Here is a 25,403-nt window from a genome sequence, read left to right as displayed (position 1 = left end):
TTGTTTTAAGGGCCTATCATCTAGGTCATTGGCCCCTGATGGTACGAAATGAGACGAAATGCAATGACAAAATACAAATCCAAAATCCTCCACTGACCAGAATTCAAAGCGTGAGGACGAAAAATGAACGGATGGATATGAATTTAAAACAATCAGTGGAGCCAACCCGCAATGCCTCAGTCTCAGAAACTGATGGAAAACAATAGTAATACTGACCAAGGAACCTCTTCTATAGCTCAATACTGAATCGATGATGATTTCAAGCTAAAGGGGTCCAAAATATAGGTCATCGGCCTCTCATAATGCTACTTATCGCTTGGGAAGTAGAACCGTGGTATTTGCCATGGTGCCGTTCTAATCAATAGTATCGTAGACTCGCGGTATTCCACACATTATGGTACTACTCACAGGTAATGAAATTCGCACATGTAATACAGACCTACTCTGTTTCGCATATAGCGGCGCCATTTACAGGCAACGCAAACCTATGGTTTTCATCACATAAGTGTACTAACCACAGGAACTCGTACTATCCCGTGGTGTTCCTTATATAGCGGGTACTAATCATAGGCAAGCCAGAACCCTGGTGTCGCTCATATAGTGCTACTAATCGCAGGTACCGTAGAAGCCTGACCGCACGGTTCTCCTGCGTGCTACTACTCACAAACTTATTTGGTACCTAACATGGTGGTACTACGCGCAAGTAGTAGCGACCCATGGTCTTCCCCGCGTAGTGGTAATAATTACAAGTAGTTTCATGGTTCTAATCCAATCATCCATTTGTCGCTCCTTTTAGTCGCCCCTTACGAAAGGCAGGGGACACCGTGGGTGTATTCTTCGTCTGCGTCCCCCACCCACAGGGGGTTATATTATTATCCTAAACGACAACCTATAAGTTTCATGGGCTTAAAAAGTAGTATAATGGGATGGTTCTGCCGCACCTCCGCCGCCGCACGCCTCCGCCCGCCTCCTCCTCCTCCGCCGCCTCCTCCGCCGCCGCCTCCTCCGCCGCCGCCGCCTCCGCCGCCGCCCGCGGGAAATTTGAATTTTGGCGGGAAATTTGAATTTTGGCGCGAGATTTGAATTTGTAAACAAAGCCACGTGCTTTTTGACAGCTGTCATCGACAACAACGCATCGCTAACCTCACTGCTGCCATCTTGACGGGCCTAAACCTCACTAGTGCCAACTTAACCTAACTAGCATGAGGTAAACAAAGCCACGTGTTTTTTGACAGCCACGAGCTTTTTGACAGACAACAACGCATCGCTAACCTCAGTACTGCCATCTTGACGGGCCTAAACCTCAGTAGTGCCAACTTAACCTAACTAGCGCGAGGTAAACAAAGCCACGTGCTTTTTGACAGCCACGTGCTTTTTGACAGATTTGTAAACAAAGCCACGTGCTTTTTGACAGACAACAACGCATCGCTAACCTCAGTACTGCCATCTTGACGGGCCTAAACCTTAGTGGTACCAACTTAACCTAACTAGCGCGTGGTAAACAAAGCCACGTGTTTTTTTGACAGCCACGTGCTTTTTTGACAGCTGTCATCCGCCATCTTTAAACCACAAAGCACTGTGCTGCCCTCTATATCGCAGTAGCTGCAAAATTCGTCACCTGTCATCGGCAGTGCTGCCATCTTGACGGGTCTAAACCTTAGTGCTACCAACTTAACCTAACTAGCGCGAGGTAAACAAAGCCACGTGTTTTTTGACAGCTGTCATCCGCCATCTTTAATCTATAGAGCACAGTGCTGCCCTCTTTAGCTACTTACCTTTGAAATGTGGTGGCGGATAATTTGAAAAATGCTTTTTTGACAGCAGCCATCTTGCATCGCAAACCTCAGTGCTGCCCTCTTTAGCTAGATACCTGTGGTGGCACCGTGCTGCCCTCTATGTGGTGGCGGCAAATTCCACGTGCTCTTGTTTGGTAAACATAGCCACGTGCTTTTTTGACAGCTACTACCCACCATCTTTAATCAACAGAGTATAGTGCTGCCCTCTATGTGGTGGCGGTAAATTCCACGTGCTCTTGTTTGGTAAACATAGCCACGTGCTTTTTTGACAGCTGTCATCCGCCATCTTTGAGCACCGTGCTGCGGGCAATTTCATCACCTATCACCCACCTTTTTGACAGCCGTCATCCACCATCTTTAATCAACAGAGCACAGTGCTGCACTCTATGTGGTGGCGGCAATTTGAAAAAATCTATGTGCTCTTGTTGGGAAACAAAGCCACGTGCTTTTTGACAGCTGTCATTCGCCATCTTTGAGCACTGTGCTGCGGGCAATTTCGTCAGCTGTCATCCGCCATCTTTGAGAACAGTGCTGCACTCTATGTGGTGGTGGTAAATTCCACGTGCTTTACAAACCTATGCGCTTTTCTGACAGCTGTCATCCGCCATCAAAGCATTTAATCCAGAGAGAACAGTGCTCCGCTATCTTTAATCACCGTGCTGCCGGGTGACGGCAAATTCCACGTGCTCTTGTTTGGAAACAAAGCATTTAATCCAGAGAGAACAGTGCTGCCCCGGTGGCGGTAAATTCCACGTGCTGTCATCGGCAGTGCTGCCATCTTGACGGGTCTAAACCTTAGTGCTACCAACTTAACCTCACTAGCTCGAGATAAACAAATCCACGTGCTTTTTGACAGCCACGTGCTTTTTGATAGCTGTCATCCGCCATCTTTAATCTATAGAGCACAGTGCTGCCCTCTTTAGCTACTTACCTTTGAAATGTGGTGGCGGATAATTTGAAAAATGCTTTTCGACAAGCAGCCATCTTTAATCCAGAGTGCACCGTGCTGCCATCTTTAGTTGAAATGTGGTGGCGGCAAATTCCACGTGCTCTTGTTTGAAAACAAACTCACGTGCTTTTTTGACAGCTACCATCCGCCATCTTTAATCAACAGAGCACAGTGCTGCCCTCTTTAGTTTGAAATGTGGTGGCGGTAAATTCCACGTGCTCTTGTTTGGAAACAAAGCCATGTGCTTTTTTTGACAGCTGTCATCCGCCATCTTTAATCCAGAGAGCACCGTGCTGCTATCATGCGGGCAATTTCATCACCTGTCATCCGCCATCTTTAATCCACAGAACACCGTGCTGCCCTCTTTACGGCTACTACCTTAAGCATGTAGTAGCGGGCAATTTGAAAAGTTCTGTTAGCTGTCAGCCGCCATCTTTAATCAAGAGTGCACCGTGCTGCCATCTTTAGTTGAAATGTGGTGGCGGCAAATTCCGCGTGCTCTTGTTTAGTAAACAAACTCACGTGCTTTTTTGACAGCTACCATCCGCCATCTTTAATCAACAGGGCATAGTGCTGCCCTCTTTAGTTTGAAATGTGGTGGCGGCAAATTCCACGTGCTCTTGCTTGGTAAACATAGCCACGTGCAGCTGTCATCCGCCATCTTTAATCCAGAGAGCACCGTGCTGCCCTCTTTATCGTAGTAGATGTAAATTCGTCACCTGTCATCCGCAGTGCTGCCATCCTTAGCTAGATACCTTTGAAAAGTGGTGGCGGATAATTTAAAAAGAAAAATTCTACAGCAGCCCTCTCTCGACGCTAATTGCATAAGATGGCGGCTATACATGACTCCTTAAGGGTGCTTACGCAAGATGGCTGCTATACACAGGTTCTTATGAGACGCCCTTGGGATGCTTGCGCAAGATGGCAGTTATACATGGCTCCTTATGAGATACTCTAGGGATGCTTGCGCAAGATAGCGGCTGCTCTTATGGGACGGCTTAAGGGTCCTTGTACAAGATAGCTTGAGACGCCCTAAGGATGCTTGCGCAAGATGGCGGACACAAGATGGCGGCTATACACAACTCCTTATGAGACGCTTTAAGGGTGCTTGCGCAAGATGGTTGCTACTCTTAGCTTAGAGGCTAACGTGTCGTGATAGTTCGATTCATTAAATTTAGGGCTTAAATGCAAAATGTTAAATATATCGAAAACGGTGCACCGTAGAGCAAAACGGACAAAATTTTTCTGCCTAATACCTAGGTTCGCAGTATGAGGAACAAGTAAAACATAGTCTAATGATGGGATCAACGGTTCGGTTCCTACTTAGGCCCTTTGGCATTTGCTCTGTTTTAGCTTGTATTGAAGCGAGTCTTCGTAACATGATCAGGTCTAGCTATGGTAGAGAGTATAACGTACCGTGCAGGTTCGATTCATTAAATTTGGAGGCTTAAATGCAAAATGTTAAATATCTCGAAAACGATGCATCGTAGAGCAAAACGGACAAAATTTTTCCGCCTAATACGTAGGTTCGTAGTATCAGGAACAAGAAAAAACATAGTCTAATGATGAGATCAACGGTTCGATTCCTACTTAAGCCCTTTGCCATTCGCAGCTATCTATTTCTACAAGATGGTGGCTGCTCTTATGAGAAACAAGATGCCTTGAGACGTCCTAGGGATGCTTACGCAAGATGGCAGACACAAAATGGTGACTATACATAGCTCCTTATGAGACGGCCTAGGGGTGCTCGCACAAGATGGCGGCTACTCTTATGAAGAAAGCTAGCTTAGAGGCTACTGCGCAAGATAACAGCTGCTGTTATGCATGTGGTGGAGGGCAATTTGAAATTCTATGTGCTTAATCAACAGAGCACCCTGCTGCCCTCTTTAGCTGAAATGTGGTGGTGGATAATTTGAAAAATTATTTTGACAGCTATCATCTTTAAACAAAGGCGACTATACATAGGCTGTTAAGGCCTTATCATTCTCCTCCTCCTCCTCCTCCTCCTCCCCCTCCTCCTCCTCCTTCTCTACCTCCTCCTCCGCCTCTTATGTCAAGGCATAGCTTTATATCGAACAAGTTTAAACCTGCATCGCGAAGGCAAGCGTGTGCAGCGATAACATTATTGTGCATGTTTAGACTTTCGAAACATAAGAAGAGTAGAATCAAACGCTGTACTCGATACGACATGTGATCAGAACATTGATTGATGCGTTCAGAAAACAAAATAAGTGATCAAGACTAGAATCGAACAATGTACTCAATACATCATGTGTTTAGAATATGTCAGGGGATACGCTTGTTCTAAGAAGATCAGATTGAAACATAACAAGACTGGAATAGAACACTGTAATCGATGTTGTTAACTTCAACATGTGATCAGAACATTGATTGATGTGTTCAGAACACAAAATAAGTGATCATGACTAGAATCGAACACTGTACTCGATACAACATGTGATCAGAACATTGATCGATGTGTTCAGAACACGAAATAAGTGATCAAGACTAGAATCGAACACTGTACTCAATACAACATGTGTTTAGAACATGTTAGGGGGTACCCTTGTTCTAAGAAGATCAGAATGAAACATAACAAGACTAGAATCGAACACTGTAATCGATGTTGTTAACCTCAACATATGATCAGAACATTGTTTGATGTGTTCAGAGCAAAAGTACAATTTTGATGATTTGCGCAGCTAACTCGCTCGGTAAACGATATAGCCAAAGTATATCTTCAAATTATTTACCTTCCATCATTCGTCTTGTGTGTAAAAATCAGTCGAACAAGTTATCGCATAAACATGGCTGAAAAAAAATCGTGATAGGGTATGGAACCCAGGGGTTACATCTTATCAGAAGGGCAAAAAGGATGAAAGGACTCTTCCTCCTCCTTACCGCACATTCCTTGGCTAAAGGGCTAATGGGCTAAAGGGCTAATGGGCTAAAGGGCTAAAGGGCTAATGGGCTAAAGGGCTAAAGGGCTAAAGGTGCAACAACCTCATCGATCGCTATCAGCAAGAACGCTTGTACTTTGTTAAGTGTAGAAAATTAATCTTTATTGGTAAATGGTTTTATGTTCAGAACAAGGAATGGAACCTAGGGGTTACGTCTTACCTAATAAAATCCCCGAGGTGCGATGAGTTACGTTTTTCGAACTAGTGTTTGGAACACTGAACTTTTCAAGATGGCAAGAGTGAGGTTAGCAATGTTCTGTTGTTGGATTTTAAATTCCGCGCTACAACATGCATAAGGTGGCAGCCCTTGAGGTTTACTCCCGTAAAGATGGCAAGAGTGAGGTTAGCAATGTTCCGTTGTTGGATTTTTAAAATTCCCCGCTATAACATGCAAAAGGTGGCAGCCTTGAGATTTACCGCCGTAAAGATGGCAGCAGTGAGGTTAGCGACGCTCCATTGTCCTTCAAAGTGAGGTTAGGGTTTGTCAAGAAGACAGCTGTCAAAAAAGCACGTGGCTATGTTTACCAAACAAGAGCACGTGATCGTGACATCACGGTCACGTAATCAATCCTTAGCTCGACGTCGCTAAGAGCAGCATTAGGATTAGCTATTCTTAAAAGTCTTGGGAACAGAGCAGCAGTATGAATTGCTATGTTTCAAAGCGTGTACACATCACCTATCGATTTTACATACATCGACCATCGAACTAAACTTCATCCGCTAGATCGTGCTGCTATCTTAGCATGACTTTAAAGTACAATGAATAGCCATGTTTCAAAGCGTGTACACATTACCTATCGATTTTGCACGCATCGACTCTCGTACTAAACTTCTTCCGCTAGATTGTGCTGCTATGTTAGCATGACTAAGATGCATGAACTGAAAGTACGAAGAATAACCATGTTTTAAAGCGTGTACACATTACCTATCGACTTTGCATGTATCGACTCTCGTACTAAACTTCTGCAGGTAGATTGTGCTGCTATCTTAGCATAACTTATACGCATGAACTTAAAGTACAGAGAATAGCTATGTCTCAAAGCGTGTACACATTACTTATTGATTTTGCATGCAACAAATATCGTACTAAACTTCTTCTTCTAGATTGTACTGCTATCTTAGCATAACTTATACACATGAACTTAAAAGTAGAAAGAATAGCCATGTTTCAAAGCGTGTACACATTACTTATTGATTTTGCATGCATCAAATATCGTACTAAACTCCTTCCGCTAGATTGTGCTGCTATCTTAACACAACCTATACGCATGACCTTAAAGTAAAAAGGTGTGTACACATCACCTATCGATTTTGCATGCATCGAATCTCGTACTGAACTTCGTCCGCTAGATTGTGCTGGTATCTTAGCATAACTTATACACATGAACTTAAAAGTACAAAGAATAGCCATGTTTCAAAGCGCGTACACATCAACTATCGAATTTGCATGTATTGACTCTCGTACTAAACTCCTTCCGCTAGATCGTGCTGCTATCTTAGCATAACCAATACGCATGACCTTAAAGTAAAAAGAATAGCCATGTTTCAAAGTGTGTACACATTACCTATCGACTTTGCATGCAACAAATATTGTACTAAACTTCTTCCGCTAGGTTGTGCTGCTATCTTAGCATAACCTGTACGCATGAACTTAAAGTACAAAGAATAGCCATGTTTCAAAGCGTGTACACATTACTTATTGATTTTGCATGCATCAAATCTCGTACTAAATTTATTCCGCTAGATTGTGCTGCTATCTTAGCATAACCTATACCAATGAACTTAAAGTACAATGATTAGTCATGTTTCAAAGCGTGTACACATCAACTATCGAATTTGCATGTATTGACTCTCGTACTAAACTCCTTCCGCTAGATCGTGCTGCTATCTTAGCATAACCAATACGCATGACCTTAAAGTAAAAAGAATAGCCATGTTTCAAAGTGTGTACACATTACCTATCGATTTTACAAGCATCGACTCTCGTACTAAACTTCTTCCGCTAGATTGTGCTGGTATCTTAGCATAACCTATACGCATGGCCTTAAGGTACAAAGAATAGCCATGTTTCAAAGCGTGTACACATTACCTATCGATTTTGCATGCATTGACTCTCGTACTAAACTTCTTCCGCTAGATTGTGCTGGCATCTTAGCATAACTTATACACATGAACTTAAAAGTACAAAGAATAGCCATGTTTCAAAGCATGTACACATTACCTATGGATTTTGCATGCATTGACTCTCGTACTAATCTCCTCCCGCTAGATTGTGCTGCTATCCTAGCATAACCTATACGCATGACCTTAAAGTAAAAAGAATAGCCATGTTTCAAAGTGTGTACACATCACCTATCGATTTGCATGCAACAAATATCGTACTAAACTTCTTCCGCTAGATTGTGCTGCTATCTTAGCATAACTAAGATGCATGAACTGAAAGTACGAAGAATAACCATGTTTTAAAGCGTGTACTCATTACTTATCGATTTTACATACATCGACTCTCGTACTAAACTTCTTGCGCTAGATTGTGCCGCTATCTTAGCATAACCTGTACGCATGAACTTAAAGTACAAAGAATAGCCTTGTTTCGAAGCGTTTACACATTACCTAATGATTTTGCACGAAACGACTATCATACTAAACTTTTCCCACTAGATTGTGCTAAAATCATGTAAGTGTGCTGCTATCTTAGCATAACCTATCGATTTTACATGCATCTACTATCGTACTAGACTTCTTCCGCTAGAGCATGTAGCAATCGCTTTTGTGTATCCCTAACCCATGTGCACGAACTTAAAGCATAAAGATGAGCTATGTTCTAAAGCGTGTACACATCACCTATCGATAATGTATGTATCGAATATCGTACTAAACTTCTCCTGCTAGAGCGTACGAGTATCGCTTGTGCGTGCACGAACTTAAAGCATAAAGAATAGCAATGTATAAAAATCTTGTAAACAAAGCAGCAGCATTACGTATAGTCAAGATTAAATGCGTGCACACATCACGTATCCATGACGCACACAGTACTAAACTTATTCCATTAGAATGTACAAAGTTCGCATGTGTTTGTGCTGCTATCTTAGCATAGCCTATGTGAATGAACTTAAAGCATAAAGAATAGTGATGTATAAAAATCTTGTGAACATAGCAGAGTGTTAACTACGTAGGTGTAGACATTGAACTTTGCATGCTGAGGCAGCATACTACGTGACCGTGACATCACGACCACGTGCTCTTGTTTGGTAAACATAGCCACGTGCTTTTTTGACAGCTGTCTTCTTGACGAACCCTAACCTCACTTTGAAGGACAATGGAGCGTCGCTAACCTCACTGCTGCCATCTTTACGGCGGTAAACCTCAAGGCTGCCACCTTTTGCATGTTATAGCGGGGAATTTTAAAAATCCAACAACGGAACATTGCTAACCTCACTCTTGCCATCTTTACGGGAGTAAACCTCAAGGGCTGCCACCTTATGCATGTTGTAGCGCGGAATTTAAAATCCAACAACAGAACATTGCTAACCTCACTCTTGCCATCTTGAAAAGTTCAGTGTTCCAAACACTAGTTCGAAAAACGTAACTCATCGCACCTCGGGGATTTTATTAGGTAAGACGTAACCCCTAGGTTCCATTCCTTGTTCTGAACATAAAACCATTTACCAATAAAGATTAATTTTCTACACTTAACAAAGTACAAGCGTTCTTGCTGATAGCGATCGATGAGGTTGTTGCACCTTTAGCCCTTTAGCCCTTTAGCCCATTAGCCCTTTAGCCCTTTAGCCCATTAGCCCTTTAGCCCATTAGCCCTTTAGCCAAGGAATGTGCGGTAAGGAGGAGGAAGAGTCCTTTCATCCTTTTTGCCCTTCTGATAAGATGTAACCCCTGGGTTCCATACCCTATCACGATTTTTTTTCAGCCATGTTTATGCGATAACATGTTCGACTGATTTTTACACACAAGACGAATGATGGAAGGTAAATAATTTGAAGATATACTTTGGCTATATCGTTTACCGAGCGAGTTAGCTGCGCAAATCATCAAAATTGTACTTTTGCTCTGAACACATCAAACAATGTTCTGATCATATGTTGAGGTTAACAACATCGATTACAGTGTTCGATTCTAGTCTTGTTATGTTTCATTCTGATCTTCTTAGAACAAGGGTACCCCCTAACATGTTCTAAACACATGTTGTATTGAGTACAGTGTTCGATTCTAGTCTTGATCACTTATTTCGTGTTCTGAACACATCGATCAATGTTCTAATCACATGTTGTATCGAGTACAGTGTTCGATTCTAGTCATGATCACTTATTTTGTGTTCTGAACACATCAATCAATGTTCTGATCACATGTTGAAGTTAACAACATCGATTACAGTGTTCTATTCTAGTCTTGTTATGTTTCAGTCTGATCTTCTTAGAACAAGCGTATCCCCTGACATATTCTAAACACATGATGTATTGAGTACATTGTTCGATTCTAGTCTTGATCACTTATTTTGTTTTCTGAACGCATCAATCAATGTTCTGATCACATGTCGTATCGAGTACAGCGTTTGATTCTACTCTTCTTATGTTTCGAAAGTCTAAACATGCACAATAATGTTATCGCTGCACACGCTTGCCTTCGCGATGCAGGTTTAAACTTGTTCGATATAAAGCTATGCCTTGACATAAGAGGCGGAGGAGGAGGTAGAGGAGGAGGAGGGGGAGGAGGAGGAGGAGGAGGAGGAGGAGGAGAATGATAAGGCCTTAACAGCCTATGTATAGTCGCCTTTGTTTAAAGATGATAGCTGTCAAAATAATTTTTCAAATTATCCACCACCACATTTCAGCTAAAGAGGGCAGCAGGGTGCTCTGTTGATTAAGCACATAGAATTTCAAATTGCCCTCCACCACATGCATAACAGCAGCTGTTATCTTGCGCAGTAGCCTCTAAGCTAGCTTTCTTCATAAGAGTAGCCGCCATCTTGTGCGAGCACCCCTAGGCCGTCTCATAAGGAGCTATGTATAGTCACCATTTTGTGTCTGCCATCTTGCGTAAGCATCCCTAGGACGTCTCAAGGCATCTTGTTTCTCATAAGAGCAGCCACCATCTTGTAGAAATAGATAGCTGCGAATGGCAAAGGGCTTAAGTAGGAATCGAACCGTTGATCTCATCATTAGACTATGTTTTTTCTTGTTCCTGATACTACGAACCTACGTATTAGGCGGAAAAATTTTGTCCGTTTTGCTCTACGATGCATCGTTTTCGAGATATTTAACATTTTGCATTTAAGCCTCCAAATTTAATGAATCGAACCTGCACGGTACGTTATACTCTCTACCATAGCTAGACCTGATCATGTTACGAAGACTCGCTTCAATACAAGCTAAAACAGAGCAAATGCCAAAGGGCCTAAGTAGGAACCGAACCGTTGATCCCATCATTAGACTATGTTTTACTTGTTCCTCATACTGCGAACCTAGGTATTAGGCAGAAAAATTTTGTCCGTTTTGCTCTACGGTGCACCGTTTTCGATATATTTAACATTTTGCATTTAAGCCCTAAATTTAATGAATCGAACTATCACGACACGTTAGCCTCTAAGCTAAGAGTAGCAACCATCTTGCGCAAGCACCCTTAAAGCGTCTCATAAGGAGTTGTGTATAGCCGCCATCTTGTGTCCGCCATCTTGCGCAAGCATCCTTAGGGCGTCTCAAGCTATCTTGTACAAGGACCCTTAAGCCGTCCCATAAGAGCAGCCGCTATCTTGCGCAAGCATCCCTAGGGTATCTCATAAGGAGCCATGTATAACTGCCATCTTGCGCAAGCATCCCAAGGGCGTCTCATAAGAACCTGTGTATAGCAGCCATCTTGCGTAAGCACCCTTAAGGAGTCATGTATAGCCGCCATCTTATGCAATTAGCGTCGAGAGAGGGCTGCTGTAGAATTTTTCTTTTTAAATTATCCGCCACCACTTTTCAAAGGTATCTAGCTAAAGATGGCAGCACTGCGGATGACAGGTGACGAATTTACATCTACTACGATAAAGAGGGCAGCACGGTGCTCTCTGGATTAAAGATGGCGGATGACAGCTGCACGTGGCTATGTTTACCAAGCAAGAGCACGTGGAATTTGCCGCCACCACATTTCAAACTAAAGAGGGCAGCACTATGCTCTGTTGATTAAAGATGGCGGATGGTAGCTGTCAAAAAAGCACGTGAGTTTGTTTACTAAACAAGAGCACGCGGAATTTGCCGCCACCACATTTCAACTAAAGATGGCAGCACGGTGCACTCTTGATTAAAGATGGCGGCTGACAGCTAACAGAACTTTTCAAATTGCCCGCTACTACATGCTTAAGGTAGTAGCCGTAAAGAGGGCAGCACGGTGTTCTGTGGATTAAAGATGGCGGATGACAGGTGATGAAATTGCCCGCATGATAGCAGCACGGTGCTCTCTGGATTAAAGATGGCGGATGACAGCTGTCAAAAAAAAGCACATGGCTTTGTTTCCAAACAAGAGCACGTGGAATTTACCGCCACCACATTTCAAACTAAAGAGGGCAGCACTGTGCTCTGTTGATTAAAGATGGCGGATGGTAGCTGTCAAAAAAGCACGTGAGTTTGTTTTCAAACAAGAGCACGTGGAATTTGCCGCCACCACATTTCAACTAAAGATGGCAGCACGGTGCACTCTGGATTAAAGATGGCTGCTTGTCGAAAAGCATTTTTCAAATTATCCGCCACCACATTTCAAAGGTAAGTAGCTAAAGAGGGCAGCACTGTGCTCTATAGATTAAAGATGGCGGATGACAGCTGTCAAAAAAGCACGTGGTTTTGTTTCCAAACAAGAGCATAAAGAATTTCTCAAATTACCGCCACTACATTTCAAAGGTATCTAGCTAAAGAGTGCAGCACTGAGGTTTCGGATGCAAGATGGCGGATGACAGCTGTGACGTACCACATTTCAAAGGTAAGTAGCTAAAGAGGGCAGCACTGTGCTCTATGGAGTAAAGATGGCGGATGACAGCTGCACGTGGATTTGTTTATCTCGAGCTAGTGAGGTTAAGTTGGTAGCACTAAGGTTTAGACCCGTCAAGATGGCAGCACTGCCGATGACAGCACGTGGAATTTACCGCCACCGGGGCAGCACTGTTCTCTCTGGATTAAATGCTTTGTTTCCAAACAAGAGCACGTGGAATTTGCCGTCACCCGGCAGCACGGTGATTAAAGATAGCGGAGCACTGTTCTCTCTGGATTAAATGCTTTGATGGCGGATGACAGCTGTCAGAAAAGCGCATAGGTTTGTAAAGCACGTGGAATTTACCACCACCACATAGAGTGCAGCACTGTTCTCAAAGATGGCGGATGACAGCTGACGAAATTGCCCGCAGCACAGTGCTCAAAGATGGCGAATGACAGCTGTCAAAAAGCACGTGGCTTTGTTTCCCAACAAGAGCACATAGATTTTTTCAAATTGCCGCCACCACATAGAGTGCAGCACTGTGCTCTGTTGATTAAAGATGGTGGATGACGGCTGTCAAAAAGGTGGGTGATAGGTGATAAAATTGCCCGCAGCACGGTGCTCAAAGATGGCGGATGACAGCTGTCAAAAAAGCACGTGGCTATGTTTACCAAACAAGAGCACGTGGAATTTACCGCCACCACATAGAGGGCAGCACTATACTCTGTTGATTAAAGATGGTGGGTAGTAGCTGTCAAAAAAGCACGTGGCTATGTTTACCAAACAAGAGCACGTGGAATTTGCCGCCACCACATAGAGGGCAGCACGGTGCCACCACAGGTATCTAGCTAAAGAGGGCAGCACTGAGGTTTGCGATGCAAGATGGCTGCTGTCAAAAAAGCATTTTTCAAATTATCCGCCACCACATTTCAAAGGTAAGTAGCTAAAGAGGGCAGCACTGTGCTCTATAGATTAAAGATGGCGGATGACAGCTGTCAAAAAACACGTGGCTTTGTTTACCTCGCGCTAGTTAGGTTAAGTTGGTAGCACTAAGGTTTAGACCCGTCAAGATGGCAGCACTGCCGATGACAGGTGACGAATTTTGCAGCTACTGCGATATAGAGGGCAGCACAGTGCTTTGTGGTTTAAAGATGGCGGATGACAGCTGTCAAAAAAGCACGTGGCTGTCAAAAAAACACGTGGCTTTGTTTACCACGCGCTAGTTAGGTTAAGTTGGTACCACTAAGGTTTAGGCCCGTCAAGATGGCAGTACTGAGGTTAGCGATGCGTTGTTGTCTGTCAAAAAGCACGTGGCTTTGTTTACAAATCTGTCAAAAAGCACGTGGCTGTCAAAAAGCACGTGGCTTTGTTTACCTCGCGCTAGTTAGGTTAAGTTGGCACTACTGAGGTTTAGGCCCGTCAAGATGGCAGTACTGAGGTTAGCGATGCGTTGTTGTCTGTCAAAAAGCTCGTGGCTGTCAAAAAACACGTGGCTTTGTTTACCTCATGCTAGTTAGGTTAAGTTGGCACTAGTGAGGTTTAGGCTCGTCAAGATGGCAGCAGTGAGGTTAGCGATGCGTTGTTGTCGATGACAGCTGTCAAAAAGCACGTGGCTTTGTTTACAAATTCAAATCTCGCGCCAAAATTCAAATTTCCCGCCAAAATTCAAATTTCCCGCGGGCGGCGGCGGAGGAGGCGGCGGCGGAGGAGGCGGCGGAGGAGGAGGAGGCGTGCGGCGGCGGAGGTGCGGCAGAACCATCCAATTATACTACTTTAAAAGTTTCCTTTAAGTCTTAATTTTTAATCCCCTCCCCTATATCAAGATGGCGGCACAATCTGTCAGACTAGGTAGAAATTAAATTTAGAAAAATTGTAGCTTTTAGCCTGTAATCGACGGAAATTTACGAGATGTTTAAAATGTTTTTTTTTTTTTACCTCTAAAATATCGAAATATAGAGGCAATTTTAAAGTCGGTGCAGACATTCCTTTTGAAGTATTTTGTGGCTAAACGGTAAGTCGTATCACAAAACGGATGTCACATTCTCGATTCAATTTGGAGTGATCTACAACTGTGGTCCTATGGCATTTTGTCGTATCTCTATCCCTTATACGTTAAATGTGGCACTATTTCTGGATTGTGCGCATTTTTTGCACTTTTTACAGGTTTAACTGGTAGTTTGATTCACTTATCCGAAAGATAGGATCGTTAACTTCTACGTGAAGCTTGGCCCACGCAGTAGCTATATGTGTACCAAATTCTATGTTTGTACCTGTCACATATGTGTCCCAAAAGTAATTCATTGTGAGGAAATCTTACCAAAATTTCACCGTAGTCAACCTTTCTAACTCAATCTTACCCATAAATAGATGAGATACGAGAACATATCACAGGACCAGCCATTTATACCGTTATATAATGGCGTCTTATCGATGGCCTACAATCCTTTTGTCGATATGATGTACCTTTTAGAGCAGTTAATCTTCAAATGAAGGTAAAATTTCCTATACTTTCGTATGTCGATCTATATTTATTCACTGAAGTCGATTTGTAGCGATCCAGAAAGGGTGGGCGTGCCTTTGTAATTAATACTTTACAAATTGATAATGACTCTCAGCAGGAGGGCGTCTGCTACTTTAATCAATACTCCCCACATCGAATTTAACTGGCAGTATGAATGGGGTCTTTCTCCGACTCCTGTGTGCCATTATAATGAATATTTTCCTTCTCGATTTGACTGGCAGAAGGCTAGGGAACAAGCAATTTTTTTTCAAAACTCCTTTACCCGATTGTGCTTGGTAGTAGGCTAGGGTGCTCGCCATTATAAACAAATTTACCCATCTAAAATTTGCTTGACGTTAGGTATAGTGGCCTGCTATTATAATGGAAACTCACCAACTCGGTGTGAGTGGCAGTAAGCTGACTTGCATTAGGAAAAGGGGTCTGTCATTATATTGATAACAATACAACTCAAGTTTGACTGGCTGTAGGGAAGGTGTCTGCAATTATAATAAAAATTCCTCGATGGTTATCTGTTTGGAAGTACGAAATGGGGCCTGTCGTTGCAACGAAATCTCCCCAAATATATTGTGAGTGCGCAGCAGGCAATGGGGCCCGTCATTATAATGAAATTCCCAAATCGACTGCGAATGGCAGTAGGTTATTGGACCTGCCGTTATCATCACAACTCCGCAACTCGTTCTTTACATTAGAAGCAACGTATGTGGACCTCCCTATGCTATTTCTCGGATAACGCTCAGAGACATGGAATTTAAAAAAAGATCTTATGCCCTGCATGTACAGTAATTTACTTAGATATCCGTATACAGTATAGACTACCGTAGCGAAGCACGGGTACATTTGCTAGTAATACAATAATATATTATTTGCTTTATGTCCTACTAAATACTTTTACGGTTTTCTGATACGCCGAAGTGCCGGAATTTAGTCCCGCAGGAGTTCTTTTCCGTGCCAGTAAATCTACCGACACGAGACTGACGTATTTGAGCACCTTCACGTACCACCGGACTGAGCCAGGATCGAACCTACCAAGTTGGGGTCAGAAGGCCAGCTCCTGAACCGTCTCAGCCGCTCAGACCGGCAATGACATTTCATGATCAACAAAACGTTTCATTCCCTCTCCCTGAAGGAGAGTGGCAGGCCGCCGTGAGGGTAATGCCCTCTCTCTGACCTGGAGAAAGGTAATTTTTGTCCCACGTGAAAATTCTCACATTATATCAAATCACCTTAAGGATGCCTATAACGGGTGTTTGGAAAAAACAGAACCGGATATGTGAGCGACAGAGTGTTGGTTATACTGAGGCATCCTTTTGAATCTATAATTCATACCAAGGTACGGTTGCGTTTGATGCTGATTTGTTGGCACTGATAGCTGCTAAGTAATACAGTGGACTTGTTGCGCAAGCTGTGTGCAGATTTAGGAACACCGCCTCGCAAAGGGTACTTGCATTCGGCACGAGGTACCAAATTATTTTTCTTAAAATAATTCATCAGTATGACCAACACTCGAACCGCACTATATAATCTATTAAATTTATCAATGATTGTGGCCTTACCGCCAGTGTGCGGGTCTGGACTGCGCTGCAGTAAAACAAGGGAATATCCCATTTGGTTTACTGAAGATTTAAAGTAAAAACTGAGGTAAAATGACTGTCACAAAAGGGTAGATAGTTCATAACTAAGCGATAAGAGATACTTAGGTATGCAATCAAAGCATATAAAAACTATACTGTCCGCCTTTGTGCTGTAGTGCTTAGCGTGATTAGCTGCCACCCACGGAGGCCCGGGTACGAAGAGTGGAAAGAGCTCCGCTCACCTTCGGGAGGTCAACTTAGTAGAGGGGGGTTCTATTCGTACCTCAGCAATTCTCGAAGTGGTTTCCCACTTCCCCTCCAGAAAAAAGCCGGATGCTACCTTATTTAAGGATACGATCGTTTCCTTCCCTCTTTCTTGCCAAACCCCCCCCCCCCACCCTCCAATCACACACAAGGCCCATGTTCATGTTAGCAGGTGAGGTCATCTTGGCGTTGTACTGGTCCTCCTCCCCGACCAAATGTCTCAGGCTCACGTGAGGTGATAGGGGCGGGATACCCCAATGAGCCCGAGGGAAGAACCAACACTTGGACGGTTAACGGATGTAATAAATAAACATTACACTGAGTCTATGGAGGTACAAATTGCAGTTGATATCAATAACTGAATACTATAATTTAAGAAGGTTCTAAGTGCCAAACTATAAAATAAGAGAAAAAAGCCGAAGACAGGTCTCACTACATATAACGTTTAAAAACAAATTTGGACACAAGATTTATAAAAGATGATAAAATGAAAAAAAATAATGGATCTGTGTACCATGTTCTTGTAACTAATGAATGTCTCAACTTCCGTTAACAAACTTGTAATATTTGTAATTTTACTCCGCACAAAACTGAAAATTTTCACCGTGATATTGTGTAAAATAGATCGTTCCCATTTTCCTGTCACTTGTGATGTCGTTTGCGCACTCTACTTCTTCCTTGCCATAATCTTCCTGTTTTTGCAATATTGCACCCATTAACTGACCTCCTTACAAGCAAATCAACGATTTCCGTGTGTGATATTTGTCGAGAAATCTTAAGAAATTTTCAACTCCCCAGTATTCACAAAGGTCTACAATAATGGATGAAATCAGTTTACATCATATTTATAACAACTAGTATGTACCCGCGGCTTCATCCGCGTTTATTAATTCAGCCGTTCGATGTTTTAAACTATTTATTTAACATCAGAATAAAACATTTAAATTTATTAACGCACATCGACGCAGGTAAATCGAATGAATTACAGTACTTTAATTTTTAATAAGTGTGGCCGCGACTTCGAACGCGTTGAGTTCTCTGTTTGCCTTATAAAGCTTCCTTGTCAACTATTGAAGTACTTTGAATTTTTGTTTGCATTTTCGTTTTAATCTCATTGGAAAATCTCTTTATATGCAGTGACCGGTGTACGACTTCCTTGGGCTAAAACAATAACAGTAGTGGCATCCCTCGCTCGTAAACATGCTACGTATAGCTGCCCATGTGTAAAGCAACCCTTAGTTAAATATATGTCAGCTATGCTCAATGTTTGCCCATAGGACTTGTTGATTGCCATAGCAAAAGCTGATATTGATAGGAAACTGCAGTCTTTTGAAATCAAAGGGAAAATTTGACGGTATGGTGGGAATCCGTAATATAAACACCATCTCAACTTTTCCGCATCCGGGTATTATACAACCTTCTATAACGTTTCTTTGCAAAGTACCATTGCAAAGTTTTGGTGGGTATAAATTACGGAGTAGTATGATGGGCACACCAATACTAAGTTCTAGTTTGTGAGGGAGGTACACCAGGCACAATTATACAGTTTAAAAATTCTGTTGCATAATTAACAGCTTCATCCGAATTGAAAATAGCCTCCGTGGCTCAGGCGGCAGCGCGCCGACCTCTCACCGCTCGGTTCCGTGCTTCAAGTCCCGGTCATTCCATGTGACATTTGTGCTGGAGAAAGCGGAGGCGGGACAGGTTTTTCTCCGGGTGTTCCAGTTTTCGCTGTCATATTTCATTCCAGCAACACTCTCCAATATCACTTCATTCCATCTCTCAGGCATTAATCATTGCCCCGGAGGAGTGCGACAGACTTCGACAGCCGGCATAATTCCTATCCTCGGCGATAGATGGAGGCTTCATTCATTCCATTCCTGACCCGGTCGAATGACTGGAAACAGGCTGTAGATTTTCATTTTCATCCGGATTACAATCTATATTGATGGAAAGGTATGTTTGTGATTCGCCAGGAAGCTTATCTATAAAGCGCTGATTAAGCTCAGTGGCCTGGTCATTCATTGGTGATAAAACTGATCTTTCACACAAACACGAATCACCTTTTATATTGAGAAGTGAACAACATCGTAAAAACTATTTATTAAAGTTTCAATGTCCGCCACAACCTGAAAAAGACCGTGAGGTAGTTCTTCATCATGAGTATCATTCACTTCTGGACACTTCTCCTCTCCAACATCAAGGAGAATTTTGCTATATGTTGAATCAGCTGAATTTGCTTTCATGTTTTCTTTTAAAGAAAGTTTTCTTACAATCTTTCAAAAGTACGGATCGTTTTAAAGAGACATTAATTTCATCCGCTCCTGTACCTTTAGTGACAATTAATTTATTTCACATTTATTTATTTCATACCACAAACAGGGATGTTTCTCCAATTACAGGTGGCTTAGTCACTATACATTAATTATTAAAAATAACACATGTCAGAAAGAACTTAGTATCTAAACACAAAAGTGTACAACATTATTAATAAGTAGCAAACGGAATTTACAGCGCATTAATATTTTTTCAAGTTCGAAGTGGACTTATGACCTAAAATACTTAATATCTGAAAATTAATAAGATAAAAGTAGAAATAGAGAAACATAAAATAAACTAAGAATTAGTATCTACAAAAGAAATAACTCTAATCTTAAACTGACACCAGTTAAAGCAACTAACATATAAAAAGAAAATCATGGAAAGTAAGGCATGAAATATATATGTTTGGTAAGAGATGAGTTGTGGCGAACGGCATGAATATCACACTAAATATTAAGTACAAATAAAGAAATAAAACACTAAAATGAAGCACAAACTAACCAAGAAATAAGTATAAATATAGTACATATATACACTTATAGGGCATACCTTCAGGTTGTCGTGTACTGACTTTCTCAGTGGCTCGAGCCGGCGGACTGACAGATGAAGAGCAGTGGGGATACGCAGCCGAGAATCGATCTCAAGGTGTCAAGGGAAATAAAACAAATATTAGAGTAATAATCAGTAATACAGTACACCTTGTAGTATCAGAATATTTGTATGGTAATTATAATAATATTAGAGCAATAATCAGTAATACAGTACACCTTGTAGTATCAGAATATTTGTATGGTAATTATAGTCAGATTTAATAATTAGAAAGAAGAAGGAATCTTTCAGTAAGTTACAGAACCTTAGCCAGGCAGGGAGCATTGGAAATGCGCCTACGAAAACATGTTGACAACAACGGATGTTTACTTGTGTATCGACAAACAGAGTTCTTATGTGAGCCGGGCGTCCCGCCGGCAAAGGAAACAAAGTCAGTACAGCTGCACTAAGAAAGACAAGGAAATAAGAGTGCAAAGTAGGACAGAGACAGTAGTGCTCAGAGAGCAGCACCTACTGTGACAATTAGTGGAGAATAGTAGTTGAGGGCGCCACATACAAGGTGAGCAGCTAAGTAACGCCCATAAGACCCAACCCCCAAGGTAGTGGGAAGGGTTCGACCTTTGCTTCAAGGAGAGCAGATATAACCCTAAGCCAAGATGGCACGGGGCTTTCTCTCGACCAGTAATTCGTACTCTCAAAGACTAGGCTCTTTCGAGCAGTTAATCGTGTCAGTAAAATTGTACATACATGCCGCAGGGCAGAAGGCGGATATAGCCGTAGGGTAGACGCGTGAAACAAGCTCTCTCCTCAGATCGACATATTTAAACTTGTAAATATATCGTATATATTAGACATAGTCGTCCTGGATAATAAAGGACATTGAGGTTAAATTATCTTTTATTTCGGGAGTTGCTGGACAGAGTCGCACCTACAATTACTTCCCTACTTTCCGCTCGGCAGCACATGTAATACGTCAACTCCAACGGCCTGGTGACCAACCTACTAGAACGTCTCACAGGACAGGTAGGTCACGACAAGAAATATTGCTTTAACTGAACTCGAAGTGCCCAGCATAGTGCGACCATTACTTAAACTGTGTACCTTCTTCAATAATTTTACATAATATGTGTATCTAACAGCAAAGTCTAAATCAAAATCAGGAAATTTATGAACTGTGACGTTATATGTAGTGCACATTCTGAACAGGTGTGAGCTTCTATAAAACGCTGTTTTAGAAATCGGAAAAACAAGATATATCTGTGTCTTAAACTGCCTTTCCGTGTATTGAACGAGAATTGTTGTAGAAAGTAACTGTTTTGTACCACATTATTGATAACTCAATGGAGGTATTTTTGATAATTTATTATACGTCTATTTAATAATGAAGTGAAGTTAAATTTTTCAGGAGATTTTTATTGTGAATTATGACGCTAGGGACAAACCTGTTATATCTTTTTAAGTAAAGATAACGTAAGAAATGTTTTTGAATTTTCTCCACATGGTTTTGATAGGATTTATAAAGGTGAGACCAAATTACCGACGCTGTAGTGTCTGAGAATGTTTACATGTAAGAATTTTAAACCTTATCTACATCCACACAGTTTTAAAGGTTCCCTGTTTACGTTGATGAGTACAGCGGAGTGAGCTTTTGGCCAAACAGCTGCGATTTCATCACGCTCCGCTCGCTACAGTGATTCTCTCGTAGACGGTGGCGCCAATGCTACCTCTAGTGTACCTTATTTACTAACTCTATGTGTAAACTACTCCTACAAGGGCTTTCATTCTTCATTCGTTGTTACTTCTACAAACATGTATTCCAGTGGTGGCTTGTGACAAAATTTTCAGGGGGTTCAAAACAAAATGTGTTTTCAAATACACCAAAGTAGAATACAAATCAGTACAAAATAACTTATTTAAATCATTTCACTAAAAGTTCCTTGTACGGTTGCTTCTCCACTCATTATTTTAGAACCCCTATAACCGAGGGTGCATTTTTCAGAGACGAATCAGTGAGTGAACAACAAGACTAAAATTCAACTGCCCGGCTGAGTGGCTCAGACGGATTTCTGACTCCAAGTTGGCAGGTTCAGTACTTAGCTCGGTAAAAGTAAAATTCACAGCAACATTGATACAATGTTGTATTGTAGCGAATATTAACAGATGCGAACATAATTCTCGGACTTACGTAGCACGAAGTCTACGTAAGTATGACAACAAGCACAAACATTGTGCGTGCAATTATCACATTTACCAGTACTAAAATGAATTGAAATCGAAACAGTTCTCCGCCCACAATATAAAGCAAATATTTTCCCGTGATTACGAACCCTGTTCAGAATTACCTATTAGCGAAATCTTCCGGTAATATAATGCAATAGTAACTTCTGGGAGCTGTAGCCAACAGTAACAGGTGAGGTGGTGGACCCTTGTGATCAACTGTAATACTATCAATTGTTTGAGGCTAGTTGTAGACTGACAGGCACATACCTTACCGTGCTCCTCGCTTGTGGAGATATCTGTGGATGACGTCATCACCATGCGGATGCGTATAGTCTTCAGGCCCGTAGCAAAATCTCGAGTGTGCTCTCTGCATTGTCAGTCGAAACGAACAGCTGTCAGTGTACCGGAGCTTCGATATAAGTCGAATACTTTCGATCGATTGACGAAATCAGGTATAAACAAAGGAAACAATTTTGAATTATTCATGAATGCGTTGAATATGCATTTGAACTGGGTGTTCACGTGCTCATGTGCTCCTGAGAGCCTACCGCCACTGATGTATTCTGGTTTCCCCTCATACCTGCTTGGTGAACGACCTAACAACTTAGGTTTGAGGCTGGTTAGGAAATAGCCACATACCCCTCTATTTCGTTTCTGAGTGTGCTCATATCCGTTCAAGATGCCACAAAGAAGACTGGCTATTATCTGTTAATAATGACTCAGACACTGGTGGGACATGGAAAACAGTTGGGGTGAGTATTTCTACCTTCTCGTCCATTCGGTTGGCTGCTAATAAACTTTGCACGTTTATATGACAGACGTGCAGAGCTCTGGGATGTTGCGAGACGAAATTCATAAGAATACTAGCGGTACTTTGGTTAAGATTGTAGCGAGAGGTTGAGGGGAGTGGGGACAGTGGAAGGATGGGAGAGGTTGGCTGGTCTAAGGCGACATACGGTAGCGGTGGAAATTGACTAGCGACGTCAGAGGAATTTATTTTGCCACTCGTAACTCTTCCCAACTTGAAAGAATGAGAGTTAACAAAATGTACGGAAAAACACGAAGCGCTAGGAGGAATTAGCGTTAATTGAAGTAGTGGGGTGCAGGTATATAAACAACTGTGCCTAGAATCACGCATTATTTTAAAGTACCATTAAATTAAGGGGTTGTGTCTAAATTAATAAAATAAAAGTTAAAAGTAAAAACTAAAGTTGTTAAATGAATAATAATTAATCATAAACTAATAAGAAAACAAATGCAATTATTTAGTAAAGTATGTAGGTAGATAAAGAGTTGCAAAAAGAGATTATTCTAAGCTAAACGGAAATAAATGATAATAAACTAAACTATCCTAAGAAAAAATGTAACGATATTGAGATAAATAAATATGGACTAATCTAGGAATATGAATAGTCAGTTCAGTGAATTGTTACATTTAGTTGTTGTCACTATCCTTAGGAATGTCACTCAGCCGCTTAACTCTAATTTTACTGCCAACTGGTTTCATAATAATCATGTCTCCACTCTAGGTCCGTCAATTGCTCTGATTAAAGCCGAGAATAGCAGCCGTAACAATTGACAATCTGGTAGAGGTTAGATCCTCGCGAATAGTTACAGGGGTACCTATCAATTTTCGCTTTATGCGAAACACTTCCTGCCTTGTTGGCAATGATTGGCCGAGGTTTCCCTGGAGAATTAGGTCTGACTCGGTGACTCCTATCAATGTCTTGCAAATTCACATTCACACCTATCTCCGTAAAAACATTTACCGCAATTTCGTCCGTATTTTCATTTACACATTCTTGTACCCCAAAAATTCCAACGTTAGCTCTTCTACAAGCAAGGAACAGCTTTCTTAAAGATGGCAAATTTGCTCATTTCGAACATTGATATAGGATTTAGAAATATGTTCATGAAGACTTTCGTCTGGAGCGTGACGTTGTATGGAAGTGGAACATGGACGGTAACCAGCTCAGAAAGAAATAGAATAGAAGCTTTTGAAATGTGGTGTTACAGAGGAATATTGAATATGAGATGGGTAGATCAAATCACAAATGTGGCTTGATTTCACGAGAGGAAAGGATAGAATGATAGGACACATCTTTAGACATTCAGGACTTGTTCGGTTGGTTTCTGGGGGAAGTGTAGGCGGTAAGAAAAGTATGGGTAGATCGAAGTTTGAATATGACAAGCAGATTAGGATGTAGCAGTTAAGTAGAAATGAAACAATTAGCACAGGATAGGGCGGAAGGAGGGCTGCATCATATCAGTCTATGGACAGATGACTCAAACAACAACAGTATAACATCTGCTTCCTTTTAAAGGTTCCAGAACGCTGTTTCCATACAGTTCTTTCGTTTACATTTAATTAAATAAATTCTATACACACTCTACATAATGAAGTCCGACTCAATGGCAGAATGGGCACCGTTGGGGCCTTCGCTTCAGAGGGTTCCTAGTTCGATTCCCGGCCGGGTCGGGGATTTTAATCGCGACTGATTAATTCTTCTGGCCCGGGGACGGGGTGATTTTGCTTGTCCCAACACTTTCCTCTTCATATTCAGACAACACACTACACTACCAACCACGACAGAAACACGCAATAGTAATTACATCCCTCCATATAGGGAGGGCGTTAAGAAGAGCATCCGGTCGTAAAACATGCCAATCCACATGCGCGGCAGAGTTCGCACCCGCCACCCCACAGATGTGGGAAAAGTGGAGAAGGAAGAAGAAGAAGAAGCAGAAGAAGAAGGCTCTACGTCATGAAAATACATAGAACCGATTACGTCCAATGAATGGGGCGGTGTTGCAGCTCGAGGAACATTAACCAGTTGCAACAGAGAGAGCAAAGCCTATAGAAACATGTGGTACAGGTTTGAATTGTCTGGCGGCAAATATGAAGCCAGTAAGAAATATGAATCCTAACCCGCCATCAGACTGACAAGGATACATTTCTGTAATTATATTTACCTGCGATGGTGCAGAAAGCGATGAATACCAGAACGTACTTCATTTTGCAAGTGTAGTCTTTAGAATGGCTCAGAAGTACGAAGGATTGTGTTATATACCCTTAGAGGGCAAGTAATAAGCCGATTGCTAAATATTTCGTAACATACTTTCAGGTCGTAAATAAGCATGGACATGCATAAATAACATGCATAAACGACACGTGTAAATAACATGCATGTTTAGCAACCAACTGACATTATCACTAATAACTGTAGTGAAGTCCGTTGTTATTTTTCAAGGACTCTGATTAAGTATGACAGATAAAAACTAGTAATTAGA

At 41.9% G+C, this 25,403-nt stretch overlaps 1 protein-coding gene across 1 annotated transcript in view; it reads right to left on the bottom strand.

The window, feature by feature from the left end:
- The window catches only part of LOC136882218 (uncharacterized), a 58,363-nt gene extending 33,218 nt beyond the window's left edge, over nt 1-25,145 (bottom strand). The window contains exons 1-2 of the mRNA XM_068229562.1: nt 25,086-25,145; nt 19,893-19,982 (exon numbers count right to left, since the gene is read on the bottom strand). Coding sequence (XP_068085663.1) covers nt 19,893-19,982; nt 25,086-25,128 — 133 coding nt within the window. The 5' untranslated portion in view covers nt 25,129-25,145. The remainder of the gene's footprint in view (nt 1-19,892; nt 19,983-25,085) is intronic.
- Nucleotides 25,146-25,403: the final 258 nt, after the last annotated feature.

The sequence above is a fragment of the Anabrus simplex genome, chromosome 1, assembly GCF_040414725.1.
Source record: "Anabrus simplex isolate iqAnaSimp1 chromosome 1, ASM4041472v1, whole genome shotgun sequence".
Classification (NCBI taxonomy): domain Eukaryota; kingdom Metazoa; phylum Arthropoda; class Insecta; order Orthoptera; family Tettigoniidae; genus Anabrus; species Anabrus simplex.
Note: the sequence above shows the minus strand (reverse complement) of the source record. Positions and strands in the feature narration are given on the sequence as shown.